Source organism: Lathyrus oleraceus, chromosome 5 (assembly GCF_024323335.1).
Source record: "Lathyrus oleraceus cultivar Zhongwan6 chromosome 5, CAAS_Psat_ZW6_1.0, whole genome shotgun sequence".
Classification (NCBI taxonomy): Eukaryota; Viridiplantae; Streptophyta; class Magnoliopsida; order Fabales; family Fabaceae; genus Lathyrus; species Lathyrus oleraceus.
Window position 1 is genome coordinate 525,683,960 of NC_066583.1, and position 21,557 is coordinate 525,705,516.

The 21,557-nt window shown below is 34.4% G+C and overlaps 4 protein-coding genes across 5 annotated transcripts; 1 reads left to right on the plus strand and 3 right to left on the minus strand.

Annotated features, from left to right (window-relative positions):
* Positions 1-2,381: 2,381 nt before the first annotated feature.
* On the plus strand, positions 2,382-3,983 carry LOC127086048 (ultraviolet-B receptor UVR8). The gene has a single exon (XM_051026728.1). The coding sequence runs from the start codon at positions 2,388-2,390 to the stop codon at positions 3,810-3,812; it is 1,425 nt and encodes a 474-aa protein (XP_050882685.1). The 5' UTR covers positions 2,382-2,387; the 3' UTR covers positions 3,813-3,983.
* An 85-nt stretch (positions 3,984-4,068) lies between these two features.
* LOC127083003 (protein STRUBBELIG-RECEPTOR FAMILY 2-like) lies at positions 4,069-7,296 on the minus strand. 2 transcript variants are annotated; one of them, XR_007788277.1, is made up of 9 exons: positions 6,902-7,296; positions 6,071-6,197; positions 5,807-5,878; positions 5,627-5,692; positions 5,474-5,545; positions 5,268-5,339; positions 4,824-4,942; positions 4,225-4,317; positions 4,077-4,147 (listed from the first exon to the last, which is right to left on the minus strand). XR_007788277.1 is itself a non-coding variant. In XM_051023237.1 (8 exons), the coding sequence occupies exons 1-7, from the start codon at positions 6,984-6,986 to the stop codon at positions 4,870-4,872; spliced, it is 567 nt and encodes a 188-aa protein (XP_050879194.1). In that variant the 5' UTR covers positions 6,987-7,296; the 3' UTR covers positions 4,069-4,317; positions 4,824-4,869. The 2 variants fall into 2 exon arrangements, 1 of the variants encoding a protein (XP_050879194.1); XM_051023237.1 differs by having other exon boundaries at positions 4,069-4,317.
* Positions 7,297-7,883: 587 nt separating this feature from the next.
* LOC127086049 (21 kDa protein) lies at positions 7,884-8,751 on the minus strand. Its single transcript, XM_051026729.1, has one exon. The coding sequence runs from the start codon at positions 8,595-8,597 to the stop codon at positions 8,034-8,036; it is 564 nt and encodes a 187-aa protein (XP_050882686.1). The 5' UTR covers positions 8,598-8,751; the 3' UTR covers positions 7,884-8,033.
* An 8,657-nt stretch (positions 8,752-17,408) lies between these two features.
* On the minus strand, positions 17,409-18,334 carry LOC127086050 (21 kDa protein). Its single transcript, XM_051026730.1, has one exon. The coding sequence runs from the start codon at positions 18,180-18,182 to the stop codon at positions 17,559-17,561; it is 624 nt and encodes a 207-aa protein (XP_050882687.1). The 5' UTR covers positions 18,183-18,334; the 3' UTR covers positions 17,409-17,558.
* Between the last annotated feature and the right edge of the window lie 3,223 nt (positions 18,335-21,557).

The window sequence follows — 21,557 nt, forward strand, 5'->3', positions numbered from 1 at the left end:
AACATGAGGATTTTGGAGACAACTATTTTAGGCCAGTCATCCTCCTCAATCTGACCACACCTTCAGATATCCGACCACCATAAGAAAGGAAATTCCTAGATTACTTGTTGTTAACCACAAAACCTTCGATAATCCAAAAGGAGAAGATCTATTCTTCCAACACATCCAACGGTCCTCTACATTCCACTACATTCCACGCCGGGAAAGTAGTTAGACAATTATTTCTCTCCCTATATATAGGATAGTACAATTCACTACAACAAACAAGACCTTAGACAGCGCTTTTTTTAGCCTTAGACAGCGCTTTAAAGCGCTGTCTAAACCTCCGCTGCTAAAGGTTTAGACAGCGCTTTTTTAAATCTTAAAAGCGCTGTCTAAGCCCCCCCCCCCCCCCCCCCCCCCTTAGACAGCGCTTTGGCCAAAAGCGCTTTATAAGACCCTCTTATTTTAAATTTTTTAGGTATACCTTAGACAGCGCTTTTGAAAAGCGCTGTCTAAGCCCCACCCCCTTAGACAGCGCTTTCTAAGACCCTCTTATTTTAATTCTTTTAGGTATACCTTAGACAGCGCTTTTCAAAAAGCGCTGTCTAAGCCCCCCCCTTAGACAGCGCTTTTTACAAAAGCGCTGTCTAAGGTATACGAAAATTGAAACTAACATTTTGATTTGTAACTAACCATTGCATTTCATATAAGTTTAGCATTAATTTCATGAGCATTGTAACAAATTTTGAAGGATATATAAACGAAATTCCAGTTTCACAAAAGCAATTTTCTTCATCCATTCCAATTTTTAAAGATTCACTCATTCACAAAATTCCAGTTTCACAGAAGAAATTCTTCATTCATTCATGAAGCAGAATTGTCATATATTCATCCATGAATTTTCCACAAGTCAGAAACGGCACAAATCAAAAGTTTTAGAACATACATAACAACGCCACAGTTAGCATTCCACAGGAAAATAAGTATACCCTTAATTAAATCCTAATAATTACACATAGACATCATTGAAACTCGCTAATAAAAAATTACCAAAAGTGCAAGAATTAACCGTGGCAGCCCACCCCAATTCGGTACAGATGCAAATTCTGAAATCAGTTCGAAACCAAGGTAGTACATCCTGCATAATTATCACAACAGAACGAATGTTGTAAGTTAACATTAACCAATATAACTGAATCTAACATAATCATGTAATACCGTCACTAACCCTACTTCAAGTTATTAACATGGTTTTCTAAACAACTCACAATTCAAACCATTCAAACAGCTTTTTAACAACATAGCAGTATGTTATAACCATCGTAAACGACATTTTAATCGAGTTTTACTAAGTATCGGTGGCAAAATTCTCAATTAACTTCAAATCCATTACAATTATTAAGTTGTTGGCAAGTGAGCAACTCAAAACACACTAGCTAGTGCTGTCTAAAACGAGTCGTTAGCAAATTCCCAAAATTAGTCATAACAACTTAACTGATACAACTTGCTGCGGTAACAGCTCCCGGCGCTCATGCCCAATGACAAGTCATGCACCAAGACAATCATTAGCATAGCGGAAAGTTTCAGCAAGTAAGTTCTACATCAAATAATCAGGCAAGTGTTTGGTCATGGTCTTGGCCTTCACTAATAATGTTTCTGATACTAATAGGCCATGACAGATCTCACCATCAACTTACTAACAGATTTACTAACATCAATCTAACCTTTTGTAGTAACATAATTTCAAAGCAATCGATTATAAATAAAACTAACAGAGTCAAAAAATGGGAAATAACTAACAGCAGGACTTTGACTAACAGTTAAGTTTTTTTTTCTAATTTCATAATAACCATGACTAACTAGTTCTCTAACTTAACCTAACTAATTTTAAATTGATTTGACAGACTTGTAACTAACAAAACAAACTAACATTTTAACAGCAGAACTTCCAACCACAACAAACCTTCATAGAAGTAACGTGCAAATCCAGCTGAACTGCAAGCTAAGGTCCAATTTTGACTTATCCCTGCAAGCAATACAACTATTTTAACCGATGGAAATAATTAATAGAAAATCAATTCACATATAAAATTAACTTGCAACTAACAGAGTTTTAACAAAAATCCTAACAACCTGCCCTAACATAACTAACCTGCCCGATCCGTTGCCCGATTTGGTTGAGAATACCATGTATATAACAGTGCAATCAGAAGCTTTTCTAGTTTTTTCATTCCTCACCTTCAATCTTCACTCTTCACTCTCAAGCTCTCTACCCTCATATTCAGAATCGGTTGCTTTTTGCTCAAAGATTAGAGCTCATTCTTCACAGTTCATCTCTGAGAAGCACGGATTCAAGTGCTATACTTATCTGCATTTCACTTATGAAGTTGTTGTTCTTGATTTGAATGCGAATAATGCTTCTGGTTTTGTTTTTTATGTTTATGTTGCAGGCAACATGCTCTTTCTTCAGGCAGCCAGCAAACTTTGCTCCGGATTTAGCGCTGTCATTATCCGAGCTTGCTGCATTTGACATGTGCCGAAAGAGAGCCATCTTTAAGCCAATGACAACAGAAGAAAGGCAAGATTTGAAGCAAAGATGTGGAGGCTCTTGGAAGTTGGTTCTGAGGTATTTATTGGCTGGAGAAGCATGTTGCAGGAGGGAGAAATCACAGGCAATAGCAGGTCCTGGTCACAGCATTGCTGTGACATCTAAAGGGGATGTTTATTCGTTTGGATCCAACAGTTCAGGACAACTCGGGCACGGCACCACCGATGAAGAATGGCGACCGCGGCCAATAAGAACTTTGCAAGGCATTCGAATTATACAAGCTGCTGCCGGTGCTGGGAGGACAATGTTGATCACTGATTCCGGACAAGTCTATGCATTTGGAAAAGATTCTTTTGGAGAAGCTGAATACGGAGGTCAAGGATCTAAAGTTGTCACAAGTCCACAGTTGGTGGAGTCTTTGAAAAACATATTTGTTGTCCAAGCTGCAATTGGTAACTTTTTTACCGCGGTATTGTCAAGAGAAGGCAGGGTTTATACATTTTCTTGGGGTAACGATGGAAAACTCGGCCACCACACTGATCCAAATGATATGGAACCTCATCCTTTATTAGGAGCTTTGGAAGACATACCAGTAGTGCAAATTGCCGCGGGATATTGCTACCTTCTTTGTTTGGCTTGTCAACCTAGTGGAATGTCAGTATACTCCGTTGGGTGTGGCTTGGGAGGCAAGCTAGGACACGGAACAAGAACTGACGAAAAGTTCCCTCGTTTGATCGAACAGTTCCAGACGCTAAACATTCAACCCATGGTGGTTGCAGCCGGTGCATGGCACGCTGCAGTTGTAGGACAGGATGGCCGTGTTTGCACATGGGGATGGGGCCGATACGGTTGTTTGGGACACGGGAATGAAGAATGTGAAGCAGCACCTAAGGTAGTAGAAGCATTGACCAATGTCAAAGCTGTTCATGTCGCAACAGGAGATTACACAACCTTTGTGGTCTCTGAAGATGGTGACGTTTATTCATTCGGTTGTGGAGAATCTGCTAGTCTCGGTCATAACGCAGTAAATGACGAACAGGGAAACAGGCATGCGAATGTGTTAAACCCCGAGCTCGTGACATCGCTGAAGCAGATCAATGAAAGGGTGGTACAGATTAGTCTGACAAATTCGATATACTGGAATGCTCATACCTTTGCTCTAACTGAATCAGGGAAGCTTTACGGATTTGGGGCAGGAGACAAAGGACAGCTAGGAATTGAACTTGTTGCGAACCAGACAGAAAGGGTAAATCCGGAACGGGTTGACATTGATCTCGGCTAACTATATCGGCCTCTAATCACCAATTCTTTAAACCGTTTTATATCGTCTAATTAACGATCATGCATAGCATTTAGTGTTTAAGTTTCCTTGTCTATTTTGTAAATATAATCAAAAGAATGCAGTGTGATGAAGGTCCAAGGTAGGTAAATCAGCTAACAAGGGCTTCAGCTACTACTGTCTTTATTTATGGTCTTTCATATCAAATCAGCAAAGTAACCATTAACTAACAAAAGAAGCAGAGAAAACAAAGAACAAGAGATAACCTGAATCCGTGCTCCAGTAGAAGCTTGCATACTCTTAATTGTTTCTCCTCCTTTACCAATTATAAGGCCGACCTAAGAAACCAAATCAACTATAAACAAAACACTGTAGAAAGTACATGGGTGTACATATTTCGGGCAACTTTGCACACCTTATTGTTTGGGATTTGCATCGAAAATTCATCACCCCCAGATTGTGCAGCCATCCGTCTAGTACCACCACCGGCAGAAGCCCCGGCTTCAGCCTAGTAAAGAAGCAACTCTTATCAGTGATGTTAATGGTTACATTTCCCCCAGATTATTACAGTTAAAAATCAGTAGAAAACAACCATCGTCAATGACGCTTCACTAACAGGTTACAGTTAAGGCCATTCGACTTTGAAGATCATTTTAACAAATTCAGCACAAAACAATCATACTAAAGTTACAAAATCAGTTCAAAACAAATACTGTCAGCAATATTTCACTAGCAGGTTACAGTTGCAGTCATTCAAACCTCACTAGAGCAAATTAACCAGAAAACACACCATATTACAAATAGAAAGTCAATTCAAAACCACTCTTATCAGTGAATTTTCCCTGGCAGGATACAGAGCGCACTAATTCCAATATAATTTAAGCAAATTTATCATTAAACATTTCACATTGCATTTACAAAATCAGTTGAAAACAACTCTAACCAGTGATATTTCACTAACAGGCCAAAGTTACAGTGATTCCACAACATAATTAGAGAAAATTTAAAACAAACCTCAGCAAGGACTTCATTGATAAGTTTCTCAGCAGAAGCAACAGCATCAGAAGTACCCACAAGGTGACAGATCATTTATTTTCTTTTCCAAATTAGCATCCTTTTCTTGCTTCTCAAGTCTAAACTATCCAATGCATTTCCAACAAAAAGGGATGATTATGTTTGTGCTATCTGGATTTCGCCATGTTTTATATATTATGGCATAATATATAAACACGTACTACTCTTTCCATTATGACTGATTAAAAATTGTGAAGGTTTAGATTGGCTTCATTTTTTGCTCTTACCTATTCGGAAAATTCAAAAAATTGGCAATGCACAGAAAACACAATTCTGTGGAAATGGTTTAGGTTAAGTGCCTAACATAGCTTAATCATTGGTGAAGTCTTTCATTTATTAGCATTGAAATTCTAAAAGCAAAAGACTCAAGTGAAGAAAACATACATTTCCTTGAGATTATCTAAGCCAGTGAACACATTGCCAATTGGTCCATACAAGAAATTGTGGCTTAAATTCCTGCAAGACAAAAAAGTGTTAATTTCACTGCCATTTTCAAAATTCAATAATTATATCATACTCAAATGTGATAAGAAAATTTGAAGCAGCTCCCCTTTCAAGCTTGGAATCAAATCAATATGAATGTAACTCACAGATGTCTTAGTTTTTTCATGTTTGATAATGAATGAGGGATATTTTGGCTCAAATAGTTGCAAGCCATGTTTCTGCCATAAAGAAGGATCATCAGAAAAAACTCACTGCTATAGCTTCCGGTAAAATCGAAATCATCAGAAAAGTAGGCTTACATATGTGTGGCATTTGGAGGTAATTCGTATGGTATTTCACCCATTATGCTGTTGGAACTGATATCACTAAAAAACCAGAACGGAATTAAAGTTAACCAATCAGAATGGGAAGTAAATCATATCTTGACAATATAGTAAACCAACCATCCCGATAAGAGCTTCAAACATAAAACGACTTACAATATCTTCAAATTTTGTAGATTATACAGCGAGGATCCAAGATATCCGGTAAGGTTCAATCCTTGAATTTTGCTGCAGGAGGACCGACAGGGCAAGTATAAGGTTTCTTAGTTGCATTATGGGGGATAGTGATATTATCTAACCAGAAAAAATCATAATTTTTGAAGTGATATAGTATAGTTAGAGCCTAGGTGCATTTGAAGTGGTATATCATTTACGATCACTATTTAAAATCTTGATTATCAGTAGAATATGTGCATTTACAGATGTATAACTGAGGAGTCAGAACAAGCTACTCCTGTCCAATACTCCTCACAAGGATCACCACCGTTCCATCCGTGTAGCCCTTGAGGGTTGTTTAAGCTCCTGTATAGATCCTGGAGGGCTGTAACTGTTTATAAAAGAATTGCAAATAATATTTAGTTTAGTTAGAGCATAAAAATGATATATATGCTTCAAGTGTGATCTATAACAAAATTAGTTCAATTTAATTTGAAGTGAAGCATGGAATTTTTTGTTTTTCTCAGGTTCAAATCTAACCCTCATAAATACATGAATTTTCTAAATCAACCACATCTTCAATTTATCTCTATATCAATTTAGCATTACTGACAAAATCAGCTACTTGCTTGCCTACATTAGCACGGACACCGGAAACACGACACTGACACGTCGATGTCAATAGTAATTTGAAAAGATAAATAAATTAAACATAATAACAAGTATCAGTGTCGATTTTACACACACTGAAACAAACACACATTTTTTTAGACGTGTCGGTGCTACATATCTAAATAATCCTAATAGGATATTGTTCTTCAATGTTATCTTGAAAGTGGATTTAACTCAAAGATATCGCAAAACCTAGTTCTGAATTGCAGCCACAATAAAAAGTTTTAGAAATCCTCTGCAATTTCGGCCGTATTTTTCTGCATTTCCGCAATATCAAGGTTTACTGAACAACTGCAACCGATTGCAATTTAGAAATCATGAAGCAAAGCTATATTTCAGTTGATTTTGCATGCACACACCATATCTATTTTGAAAGCAACTAACTATCCAAACGCAAATCTATGGAAAAAAAGAAATAGTTACCGTCAAATGGATTGGTGAATGCGAAGCCGTAAGAAATCAAAGTTGCTGAGAACACAAGGAAGACGAGATTCACGTAACGAATCATTTTCTTCTTTGTTTTCTTGTTGTATACTTGATTGAAACTCTTGTTTTCTCTCAATTTTCCTCAAAAACGAAACTGAATCGAATAGAATCGATGAAGACCAAGAGTTCGAAGGAAGCATGTTTATGAAGCGAGCCTGCACAGGATAAGAATCATACATATAATGGGGGAAAGGGTTAGGGTTTAGGGGAAGAATCTTTCACACAGGATAAACAAGCTCTGATTGAGGGTTGGAAGAAGGGGGAGTGGATTTGGGAGAAAGAGAAGCAAGCTCTGATTGAGGGTTTGGGAGAAGAATGTAGGATTTTTAGGATTTGGGAGGGAATAACTTTTTTTTCGTGACATGGAGGGAATAAAGACTTTAGAAAGCGCTTTTGGTTTTAATTTTTTTTTTTAATTTAAAGACTTTAGACAGCGCTTTATCAAAAGCGCTGACTAAGATCTATATTTAAAAGCGCTTTCTAAAAGCGCTGTCTAAGGGGGGGTCTTAGACAGCGCTTTTAGAAAGCGCTGTCTAAGACCCCCCTTAGACAGCGCTTTCATTATTTTTTTGGAACAGTTTCCGTGTTTTATTTTAATTTTAACCTTAGACAGCGCTTTCTTTTAAAAGCGCTGTCTAAGATGTGCTGTTAAAAGTCATTTTTGACGTAGTGATTTCAAATAACAAATTTCAAATATAATTTAAATACTCTCTCATCATTGACTTGAACATTAGAGTACTAACATTACACATACATCCGCTCCACCACATCAGAAACTCAGATATCACAACTTCCGTGACTATACATTTTTGGTTCGGTATGAAATAAGTTAATATACCGACAAGTGTGACTTTTAATACTCTCAAGGGACACTTTCATGTGAAGATGAATAATAAACATAATATCACAAACAAGGAAATCATATAAAATCTGTAACTATTTCACATAAGTTAATTACACATTACACATTACACATCACATAAAACAAATAAAGCAAACCACACATCAAAGTGTTTCTCAACAACCTCAAAAAGCAAAACTTTAATGATTCCTAGAGTATAATATCCCCCTAGTGATTAGCAGCATATTGATTAATAAGTGCAAGAGCATTACTAGTAACTTTAGCAACATCCACCATTCTAGATCTAATGGAGGTTTTGATTCTTCCATCAAGTGCTTTTCCACCAAACCCATCACTACAAGTGCTTCCATCAGTCAAAGCTGAGCTAACCCATGTCTCAACATTACTTATATGCCAATTGAAATCTTGACCGTTGATCTTGCAAAGTTTAAGCTCGTTCAATGAACTGCCAAGCCTATCAACACCATCACTAATTACTTCAACACAATCATGAATTGCAGCATATACTCTTGGTTTAAGATTCTTAAAATATTTGCACTTTCTTACAAAGGCTTTCGTGGTTTGAGTTCTGTTGAGACTAAGTGATAAAGCTGTTTGGACTAATTGGTGTGGATCTTGTTGGATTTTTGATGCATAGACAGAGAGAGATTCAACACAAAGTGTTGGATATTGTGTTGTGCTACATGAGGATTTGATGAAGTTTGTTGGTGTTGATGTTGCTATAGAGACAAGAGTTATTAGAAGGAAAAGAAGGGAAACCATGGTTGCCATGTTTGGAGAGAGAGAGAGAGAGAGAGAGAGAGAGAGAGAGAGAGAGAGAGAGAGAGAGGTTATTGTTTTGTGGTTGGTTGTGATTTGTAAGAATGAATAAGGATCTAGATATTATATAGAGAGATATAGTTGAGGGTTGTGGTTTGTTCTATTCATAGGATCTGGTTTTGTCGATGTTCTTTTGTTACAAACATTGTAAGTCGGCAATCAAATAAGTTTTTTTTTATATTTAAAAACCAAGTTGTCGACATACTAGTATCTTCTTGTGATTGTTAAAATCTCCAATAATGCAATTGATTATTTTTTTATTTAAGTTTTTGTGATGTTAGGGTCCACGTAGGAAAAATCTGAGGAACATTATTGGATTTTGGGAAGAAAAATATGGGAATGCTTTTATTACTTACAAATCATGTAGTGACATGTAGTATTGTTCCCTGATGTTGTGTCTGATTAATGATGTAAATCAGAATCAGTTTTGGTTGTAGTATTGATTGAGGGTTCTGTGCATTCGTTTCATGTGTCAAAATATTTGTGTATACTAACGGATTAGGATTAGATCATCTCAGATGTCCACTCATGGGGAGAGAGAGTGTGTGATTTAGAGAGGCTTGAAGATTTATCTTCAACATCTCTTTTCTTTTCTTTATTTATGTATTGTAAGGTTATATTGTTTTCTCGCGGAACAACCATTGATAGTGTATGTGTCCGTAATAATTTAAAATATTCAAATTTCATAAATTATTATACATTTGAATTCGATCGGAGATGTATTTTCGTAAATATTTTGAAGATATATTTCCGTAACGTCTCAAAACTTGGTTTTTCATATTATATTTTATTTTTTTGTATTCAAATGAAGATATAAACCATTTCATATAATCGAAAATAAAAAATCTACGTACATAATTCCAGATGGTCCAAAAATGTCATACATAAATAAAATACCAATAAATATAAAAAATATCATACAATCGAGACAAATAAAGTAGTAAGATCGTCAAAATAAAATACAGATCATAGTACTACACTATATACTAACACACTATTGTGTATGTCTAACTACCTCTCATCTGCCTCGTCTACCTCCTCGACCATCAATCCCCCATCCCCTGACGTTGTCTCTGGTACAACAATGCCCTTCATGCCTCTGTCATGATGGCATCTAGGACCTTCCTTACACCAAACCCATCAGGGAAGAGACATGCGTCAATGTCTTCCTACGCAATCTCCACTATGTAATGGCACCTAGGCAAGACATCTTCAACATGATCTAGCTGTGTCTGCTACTCCTCTAGTATCTCCTGATGAACTGGTCTCGATGGATCTCTTGGAGTAGCATGAACCATGTACAAATGTGACACCCTGAAGAACCATATGATGTACCCTTCGACGTAGTTCCAATCACTCTCAGCGATGGTAGCCCGTGCCTCTTCCGATACTGGATGACTCTCATAATCATCCAACATGTCCTTTATATGTCTATGTGTCAAGGCAGGAGGAGAAGAGACAACATGATGTCTGAGAATGGTCTGAGTGTAGCCGAACTTCCGCATGACACGCTCGGGCAGATGAGGAGCAATGAGACCCGATTAACATGTCAATCATCCAGAGTATAGCATTATCTCGTAAAATGGTCGCGTCTCACAGTGATCAACATAATTGTTGAAGTGCATGTCCTCAATAATCAGACGATCAAGATAGACTCTATAAGGATCGGTCGCCAGGTTCCTTCTAAAATTTGTCAAAAATAATCATTGTCAGAAATTTTTCAATTAAAATTAACGTTAAAAACATAATGAATCCAACTAATCCTACCTCTCAGTCTCAGATATGTCTGACAATATGGTCTGAATACATATACAATAATGACAAATCAAATGGGCCTCCTCCAAATGCCTCTAGCTCAGCACGCGCAGCAGCCTCACCCTCAGGAGGTGGCACTAGATCAACAACATCAATGGTAGGAGGGTGGACTGGATCAACATCATTTATAGTAGGAGGTGACATTGGATCAGCAACATCCTAGGGGAAGAAGAAGATGAAGTGGAATGAGGAGAAGCACGAGCCCAAGAAATGGATGACTTTGCCTGACCAGAGGGACCAAGAGCCTCCGGAACCTACTTACTTTTCGCCTGCCACGCAGATGTGTGATGATCAACCCTCATGTGCCCTAATTTATCATGTCTATACGCCATTATGATTGTAAGTTAAAGTAAGGTAAACCATTAGTCCGGGAAAACAACACAAGCAAGAAAATCAAACAAAAAAAATTGCAGAAAATTCCGGAGATGCATCTTGGTAACCTAGTAATCTAAAACGCTGAAAAATTCTAGAGATGCATCTCCGAAATTTCCTGCAACTCAGAAGTTACATCAATTGTGTCAATGTACCCCATGCAATGTTAAAAAAACTTATTTTGATCATAATTTTCAGCCAACAAACATCTAATACAATATGTCTAAACCATCTTAAATTTTATTTCTACTCATTTCTAACTCTAATAATTGATTTCTACTCATTTACACAAAAACTCAAAAATTTATCGAAAATTTAAAAAGTTGATGTTTCAGATGTTGTTTCTGATGTTAGAGATGATGATTGAGTTTTAAGTTGGTGCAGAGAAAAATCTGAGAGAGTGTTGAAGAAGTGTTTTAAGTAAAATATGAAGTGATGAAGCAGAAGGGTCTGACGCGATTTAACCTCCAAAATGTTATGGAGATGCATCTCCTAAATCTAGGGGCATTCATGTATTTTTGTGTGGTGCGTAAGAAGCATATGGGGTGCATTAAAAAATTGCCCATTTATAAGGTAAATAAGATTGGGCCTTCCTAGGCCTTTAGTCTAGGCCAGAACAATTGTCCCCAAACTTACGATGTCGATAGGCGTATGATGTATTCAAAATTGGGTCAGGCGACTCCATTCCCATATTCTTGCAAGGAGAAGTGGAAAAGTTCTGGCAACATCCTCATTAAATGCTTATCTAATCATTGAAACATTTTGTTGAAAACCTTACGCCTGGATCTAGGTGAACATGTTAAGGAATGACGCATCTATCTACACTATTCGAGTGCACTTAAGTGCATTTATTTCCCCGAGGAGGCATTTTGGGTTGTCGGATCATTGTTCTGACATTATCCCACAATTTTGTAATATTTTCCCTCTCTTTATATAAACTTCCTTTTGGGTTTCTTTAGAAATTTTTGGTTTCCTTCTTCTTCTTTCTACCACTCTTGTGCTTTTCTTCTTCATTACCCCTAGGTGATTCTTGCTTCCATTTGCTTCTCTGCCTGCTTGAGTCTTTGCATTGTCATTTTTCCTTTCTCAAACAATTTCCTTCGCTCCATATCCTTCCTTCAGGTACCATTTATTTTTGGCCCTTCTTCTCTTTTCGTTGTTTTGTTATGGATGACCCATGGGTTTTCCATTGAATATAAATGGAGACTGTGGGAGGGATTCTGCCATATCGTCTTCTTATGGGAACCCTAACATTCCAGATAAGAAGCAACTAAAAGTTAATGGTCTCATTCCTAATTTGGCCATTCTTAGCGATAGTTTAGGATTGAGGGATGTTCTGTTGAGAGTGGAGGCGGCCCTCTTAGTCCTTCTGATGAGAATGAGGAGGGGAACTCACACACTCTAGTTTATATGGAGTTTGTTGCACGTGTAACTTCTTATGTTCATTATTATGAAGAAATGAAAACCGTTCCCTATCATGAGATAAGAACCCATTATTTTCTGAAACGTTTTCACTACTAGTGGTAGAGAACCCATTTAGGAGGTAATTCGGGAACATCTACTTTTTAGGAATAATTATCCAACTTTTGAAATACGTTTTATTTTATGTGAGAGTTGAAACGACATTATCTTTCCTTTAGCACTTCATCAGAACCTTGAATATTCTTTTGACGAGGCTTGAGATAACTCTTCAAGATAACTTCCATCATCAGATAAACCAGTTGATCATACATCTTTGCTGACTTCACCTAATTAAGTTTGACATAAGGTATTTTCTTCCATATATAGACATATAACTAGATCTCCAAGCGCCACAATCTTGATCACCGCAACTTGATTACCAAGCATATTAATTTGATCATTGCACCAGATGATCTTTAGACACTTCAGCTACAACGCAACTTGATAATCTCAACAGATGACACTTTGATATTCAAGCACCATCACTTGATAAAGACTTCTCTTAAGAGCACTACCAACATTAAAACTTAACAAATCACTGCAGACATCATACATGTAAGCACATAAATCCAAAGTTTGGGGGGAAAATAATTAAATTTCAAGAACAACATTAAAGGATTTTAAGTATTTGCAAGCTCGAATATGATCTTATACCTTATTTATTTTTTATCTTTTTATGATCATTAGTTTAAGTGTGAGTAACTCGTAAACTATTAAATTGATGCGCGCGCACACACACATACACACACACACACACACACACACACACAACACACACAACACACAATACACAACACACAACACACACACACACAACACACACGCACGCACGCACACACGCACGCACGCGCACACACACACACACAAATATAGATTAAGAAGCCTTTTAATTTCCCTAATATAGATTAAGAAGCCTTTTAATTGATTAGGCTCGAGTTTTGGTATTTTCTTCCCTAAAAGCTATGTAATAGTAGATTAGCATCGCAGGCTAATCGAGTAGGTAACAACTTTGGCCTAAAATTCTTTCATTTTTTGGCCAATTTTGTTACTATATAGGCAGGACCAGTGTTTACTTTAAAACAACACAAGAAATCTGAAATATTACTCTTCTCGCTTACTCAGTCTCTTCTGAGAAACTTTTTAAACACTTATAATCCTTTTACGTTGAGAGAGAAAAATACTTAAGTAAGAGTTATGCTTGTGTAATTGACATTTGAATCAAATTGAGTTATAATTTTAAATCAAGAGTATCATTTTCTTGTAACATTGATATTATTATAAAGATTGCAAATTGAATGTGGGTAAAAGCCCGGTGTAAAAAGGTTATGGGTTGATCTTGTGATAAAAACTTAATCTGTTAGTGGAACTCCCAAAGAGAAATCCTTAAGGACTAGAGTAGATCGTGTGGTTTACGATTGAACCAATGTAAATTTTGGTGTGCACTTTCCTTTGCCTTATCTCTTTATTTTCATGTTATTTACTTTTTTGCGCTTGAATCTCTCCTTTATCTCTTTTTAAAAATTGATCAAGTCAAATCAATTGTTTTTTGTTTTCTAAAAGTATTCAAAAACCTTTATTAGCATAATTCACCCCTCTTATATTTGAAGTATCTTGGTCAACAAGTGGATTAAAGCCTAATTCTTATTATAAGACTAATCATCATAGGAGGTAGGATGATTTCAAATGATTCATTAAAAACCCCTCATATTTTTATGGCGGGGAGTATGCTTATTGGAAAGAGAAAATACAAATCCTTATAGAGGAGATGGATTGTGATATATGGATTGCTGTTAAAAAAGGTCCATTTTCCCCACACAACAAGTTAATGATGTTATGGAAAACAAATTTAGAGATCTTTGAACCAAAGAACATAACGGAAAGGTGTAGTACAATTTGAAAGCTAAAACTATTACCACTAATGCTCTTGGTATTGATGAGTTTTTCGTGTTTCTCATTGTAATTAGGAAAAAGAAATATGGTACACCATTCAAGTTACCCATGAATGTATGACCGAGGTGGAAAAGGCTAGAAAGAACATATTGGCCCATGCATATGAATTCTTTAGGGTGAAACCTGAAGAAAATATCCCGGATATGAAAAAGTAGTGTATTCACATTATTAATCACTTAAGAACTTTATGTAAGAATTTCAAAATAAGGATTTAATTAACAAAGTCCTTAGACACCTAAACCACAGTTGGAAACTTAAAATCATTGCGATTTCTAAACCCGAAGACTTGTCTTCTATGAATTTGGCTACTTTTTTTTGGAAAATTACAAAAGTATGTGATTGAGCTAAAAAGGATTGTTGAAAATGAAGAAAGCGACAAGAAAAAGAAAAGCATTGCACTCATAGTTGAAGAAACCAAATAATCAGAAAACTCTGAAGTTATGAATCTCTTAGTCTACAAGTCCAAAAAGATCATAAGGCACAAGAAACAACCTCAAAATTTCCAACATAAAACTAAAGAAATATGTTCGTTATTGCGAACATGCTTCCACGCACTGTGGAAAGATAGACCACAAAAAGTCAAACTGCCTCAAAGCCACGAACGAGTTAAAAGATACAAAATACCTCAAAATAAAGAAAGAAGGCATACATAGCATGTGATGATAATGATATGGACTCCTCCGAGGAATATTAAAAAGAGGAAGAAGCCAACATATTTCTCATGGATAATTACGAAAAAAATGAGGTAAATGATCTAACTTCTAAATGTACTTATTTCGAGCTCTTCCTTATCTGTAAATAGCTAAATAGTGAGTCAAGCAAATTAAAATAAATTGTTTGTGTTTCTAAAGTAACTATATCTTCTCCTGAAAATAAAATTTAAAATTTCGTAGAGGAAATAGACTACCTTAGATAAAAATATACTTTTTTAATTCGTGTCACTCCTAAAACTATTGATAAATCTGTCAAGTGTGTGAAATACAGTGTTTTAGAAAATAAAATCAAAGATTTGCATAACACACTTTATAAACTTACCAAAAAGAGACAACTTGAACCTCATTTTCGGCCATTAAAGAGGAACATATAACAAAGTTGGTTTAGGATACCACCCAACCTAAAATTAATGCTAAAACCTTTAAAATAATTCTTCAATGCTAGTAAGACTCATAAATTTAATATGTCAAAATGTAATTATAGTGGTAAAAATAATGTGTTTCTTGATACTTCTCGTTATTTATCATATTAAATGTGTGATTTAATATAATTTTAAATGTTAGAAGAACCTACTTGATCACACACATAAGAACAAATTGATGAGAGATTAAATAAATAAGTAAACTTTATTCAACTTGCAGCCCACACAAGTGGTTCTATAAATAAAACTTTTGTGATGAAGTATATAAGCTTGATCAAATTTGTTTAAGAAATACTAATTTTACGGAAACCAAAAACACCTCTCTCTCTCTCTCTCTCTCTCTCTCTCTCTCTCTCTCTCTCTCTCTCTCTCTCTCTCTCTCTCTCTCTCTCTCTCTCTCTCTCTCTCTCTCTCTCTCTCTCTCTCTCTCTCTCTCTCTCTCTCTCTCTCTCTCTCTCTCTCTCTCTCTCTCTCTCTCTCTCTCTCTCTCTCTCTCTCTCTCTCTCTCTCTCTCTCTCTCTCTATATATATATATATATATATATATATATATATATATATATATATATATATATATATATATAGGGCCGGCCCAATTATATCAAAGGCCCCGTTCTAATTACAAAAATGGGCCCAATTTTTTTAAAAACATAATTATAATAATAAAAAAAATATATCAAAAATATATTTATATATAAATTAAAAATAAATTTAATTATAATTATTTTGAGTTTTGATCAATCTTGATTTTTGTATTATTGAATTTTTATCATAATATTTTTTTCAATTATTGAGTGTTTTTAATAACATTTTAATTATTTTTATTAATATTTATGAAAAAAAATCAAAATTTTCAAAAATTTGGATCCTCTAATATTTGGGGCCTGTGCTGCAACACATGCACAGGGCCGACTCTCACAATACTAGCTGATTTGAAGAATATATATATATATATATATATATATATATATAGATATATATATATATATATATATATATATATATATATATATATTATATATATATATATATATATATATATATATATATATATATATATATATATATATATATATATATATATATATATATATATATATATATATTATATATATATATATATATATATATCATTCTTCAAATCAGCTAGCATTGTGAGAGAACATATTTTATTTGTATGGGATGAGTATAAAGTATATTGTTAGTAGAGTGCTTAGGATCACTCTCAGAACTCTACTTGAAAGGTTTATCACTACGAGAGATAATCATTCGATCGTTGATCATGATCATTCGTAAAGATTCATTAATGAAAAATCATTTGTTTATCCGCTGCATTTTTTCTTAATTTATCTTCAAAAACAACATAAGAGAAAATTTTGATTGTCTAACATTTGTTGTATGTTAGAATTTTTTTTAATACATTCAAGATAATCTATCATATCCAAAAATAATAAAGTTCTACAAAATTGAAGAGAATGTGTTTTGAACTTCGTTTAACTAATGTTTGATAGTGAAGCAATTACATGAAAAGAGAAGCCTAGAATCAACAAATTCGAGGAAGAAAGATAGAAGGATCATTTTTAAGTACAAGGACAAAGAGTGTATCTTGTACAACCATAAGAGCACTTGAAAGATTTTGGTCGGAAGAACCATCATTTTCCTAAAGAAGGTAAAAAAGGTAGTTGGATAAGAAAGAATTTATCTAGATAATACAATAAAAAAGGATAATTTGGATAAGAAAAAACTTGTGTAAAAATTACGATTAAAATAGGGTGCTTGGATGAAAATCTCGATAATAAAGACTAATTAGGCAAGGTGATCTCTAAATAAATAATAAAATCTTAATGAACATTGATCCCCATCAAACATTTTTCCATCACTGTGTAAATATGAATAAAGAAAACAAAATTTCAACCTACCAATTATGTAGCCATACCTAATTTCCATATAAAAATGTTAGGTCACGAACATTACATCCCAAGTTCTAGAAATTAAGGTAAGTTATAGTTAGAAAGTTGCAAACAAGACAATTATATAAATATAGTAACTTTATTTCACTCTATATATAGATGTAGTTACACATTACACACATCGCATAAATAAATAAATAAATAAATAAAAAAAGGAACCAACCACATTAAATTATTTCTCAACAACCTTAAAACCAAAGCATTTGATTCCTAATGTTTAATTTCTTCCATGTGATTAGCAGCATATTGATTAATGAGTGAAAGAGCATTACTAGTAAATTGAGCAATATTAGCCATTCTAGATCTAATAGAGGCTTTGATTATTCCATCAAGTGATTTTCCACCAAATCCATCTCCACAAGTGGTTTCATCAGTCAAAGCTGAGCTAACCCATGTCTCCACATTGCTTATATGCCAATTGAAATCTTGACCATTGATCTTGCAAAGTTTAAGCTCTTTTAATGAACGGCTAAGCCTATCAACACTATCACTGATTTCTTCAGCACAATCACGAAGAGCAGCATATTCTCTTTGTTTAAGATTTTTGAAGGTATTGCACATTGTAACAAAGCCTTTTGTGGTTTGAGTTTTGTTGAGGCTAAGTGATAAAGCTGTTTCGGCTAATTGGTGTGGATCTTGTTGGATTATTGTTGCATAGACAGAAAGAGATTCAAGACAAAGTGTTGGGTATGGTGTTGTGCTACATGAGGATTTGATGAAACTTGTTGGTGTTGGTGTTGATGTTGCCATTGAGAGTAGAGTTAGGAGAAGGAACAGAAGGGTAAACTTCGCCATGTTGGTTTTGAAGGTTGATATTTGGTAGAAAGAAAACATAATATTTTGTGGTTGGTTGTGATTTGTGAGAATCAGAGTATGGATATAGAAATTATATAGTGATATAGGTGGGACTTGGAGTTGTGACTTACAAGTAAAGAGTGAAGAATTTACTTTAGACCTTTTTTTTTTGATAAGCACTTGTATTAATACGCACAAGGGGTGCAACCCAATACAAAGGGACACAAGTTATAATCCAATGAAATTAGAAGGATTAACAAACCATAATTCTCTATTAATATCTATACTCCCTTTAAACAATATAGAAAACCAATCCCACCCAATTGATTTAATAATCAATAAAATCTCAAGACTTGACTAAGTTTCCTTTGTATATATAATTAAAGTTTCAAAATTTTCATTTTCCCCCTCATTTCTCTTTCAAGTTAAATGTGCACAATTTAACTTTGAGTAATCTAGTATCTTTTCATTTCTTTTATCATCATCGATTACATAATACTGATATGGTAGTATGTTAGATGTCTCACCGGAACATATTCGAGTGAGTGATTGGTTATGCACTTTATCGGATTACTTTTGTTTGTGTAAGCTGATATGATATATTTTTTAAAATTTATTTGTATTTATGTTTTATTAATATACTTTTACTTATGGCACGATGTGGAGGACACGATGGTAGGATAATTTAGTGTGGACGTAGAGGACGAGAAGATTTTCGAGCTCAGTTAGCAATTTATGCATACCAAGATGAAACAACATCATTTTTTCAGGGTCGTACTACACGTCTCTTCTAAAATGGTACGAACATGTTGTTACATAGAAAGGCAAGTAATTCATTTTTATTCGTTTTAATAATATTTTGTTTTTAAGTTTTATTAATTATTTATATTTTATATGTATAATTTAAATTATTTTCATGAGCAAGGTTTAAAGAAAGAATTAAAGATTCTAGCACATGAAAAGAAACGAATATATTAGGCTCCCTTGTATCACCCACCTGTGATACAAGGTTTGGTGGCTTTGTTCTAACTTCACTCCAACGAGATAGTTGGAGGATGATTAGTCCAAACCTTATTTCATATTTATGAAGAGGTGGCATCCAGAGACATCATTATTTCTTATGCTATTTGGTGAAAAGACGATTACTCTTTAGGTAGTTTCATGCATACTTCACATTCTGATCATGGATGATTTCGACGATCATCCAACGCGTATCAACGAAGAAGGTGTTGATGCTCTTGATATGGAGTTATTTAGGGGGTGACCATACAATAGGCTACACAAGAGACTCATACTTTTAAGGGTTCAAGTTACATGCTAGAGTGGCTCAATATCTTATTTGAGAGAAATCGAGGTCTTAGTCAGTTCAACTTTGCTGCTAAAGCTTATTTTAATGTTGCTGGTAAGGTGCGTTAATTTTGTGGATAAGAGTTTTACTTTTGTAGAGGAAAAATATCTATCGATATTTAGGAAGTTGAAAATCTACTGTAGATATAATTTGGGTGTAGTTGTGTTGGGCACCTTTACAGATTTTTAGGAGATGAGTTATGTTTACTTGTGAGCAGCTTGATCGCCAGATATGCCACTCTGATACATATATTTTTGTTATCTACTTATTCATTTACTTTTTAATTTTATTATTAATGTTAAATGTGGGTTTTAAGGTTGGGTCCCTAAGCCATGATTTCTATCAGTTGAAAGTCTCAACCGAGAGAATAAAAAAATTATAAATAAATAAAAAATAAGAAAGGTGCCCATTAAAAAAAATTAAGAATGAAAAAGGTGGCTTTTGAGACTTGGTTCCCGAGCCACATTTCCTATCGATTGCTTGATATTTGTTTTTTTAATTAAAAAAGTGGCACGCCCATGGTGTATACCTCATATATAGTTCGGTTAAGGTGAAAGTCTTATCATAAAATATATTATTTATTGTAATGGTGAATTGAAAAGTTAAAAGCTAGTCTTTTTGTCTTACCAATGAGACTTTTATACTACAAGTGTGTTGGATGTCAGGGTAATGAATCTAGTAATCTTCATGTTAAATAAAATTAAGTCTTTTATTTTTGTCCCAATTTCTTTAATGTGAGAAGTGACATAACATTTAGGATATATGATCATCCATCAAGACATAGTTTAACATCATGCCATTAAGTAAAACTTTGGTATAATTGTTTCTATACAAAAAATACTCGAGCGTCTAAACGCTCGAAATAGACACAGAGTCGCCACCGAATTTTATTTATTTTTAAAGAAAGGTAAAATAACGATAAAACCTTAAAAAATTAGGATAAGTTTTCCACCATAACCAAATACGGGTTCGTGGATTGGTTATGCGAGGGGAAGATATTAACACCTCACACATCTGTTGTACTCAACAGGAACCGTTTAGTTAGCTATGCTTAAATGTATGCTTAAAGGTTTGCTTCTTCTTAATGGTTGCTTTTATTTTTATTTACAGGAAATGAGTTAAAGAAAAAAAGTTAGCTTTTTGTTAGTGTGCTTGACAAGATTTTGAAATCTTACTCCTACGTATTCTCGGGTGCAATGGAAAACTCAAAGCCTCGTAGTTTGTGGTAGAAAATGAGTGTTTGTTGGTTGTTTTTAATTTAGGAAAATGTTTCGACGCACGGCGGTGAAAAAAGATTATTTGAGTGATTTGAGATTAATTTTAAGTGTTTTAAGTTTGAATGACCGAACGATACAACGTACGCCAACCAATCGGTTACTCGAGGAAAGTCTAGATGTACATCCATCCCATCCAATTATTTGCAAAAAGTTGAGTTAATTTGATTGAGAAAATGTTTGATATTTGACTAACTTTGTGTTACTGGCCTATGTAAAAACTTATACAAGTTAATGATAATGGGTGACGATCTAAATTGTTTTATTTACAAACGGTGCAAATTTACAAATTTAAAGAACCTAATAAATTAATTACAAGACTAGTGATCTAACAAGATAATTAAATATAAGTTAAATAATTAACTAGGAGGAAAAAAAAGAACAAAACAAGTTAGGAAATAAATAAAATAGAAGTAAACTAGAAATATTAAGGGGAATGCAAACTAAATGGATGGGTGGTGAGAATAGAATGGAACCAGGGACCAAATGGCCAAAAACTCTCAATTTTAATAAATAAATAAATAACAAAAAAAAATAAAAAAATAAAAGAAAAATAAAAATAAAAAACGAAATGAGGAGAGAAAGAAACACAATTTCTCTTCTTCTTCCTCTAATCCCTCTTCAAACTCTCTCTACCATTTTCACCATTTTTTACAAAAATCATGGAACAAATCTAAGTAAACACGAAACTGAATACAACAAACACTAATCCACAAACAAATTTTAACAAAATGTCAAGAACACAAGAAAACTCACAAATCCGGATCAGAAAAAGCAACCATAGATGGTGAT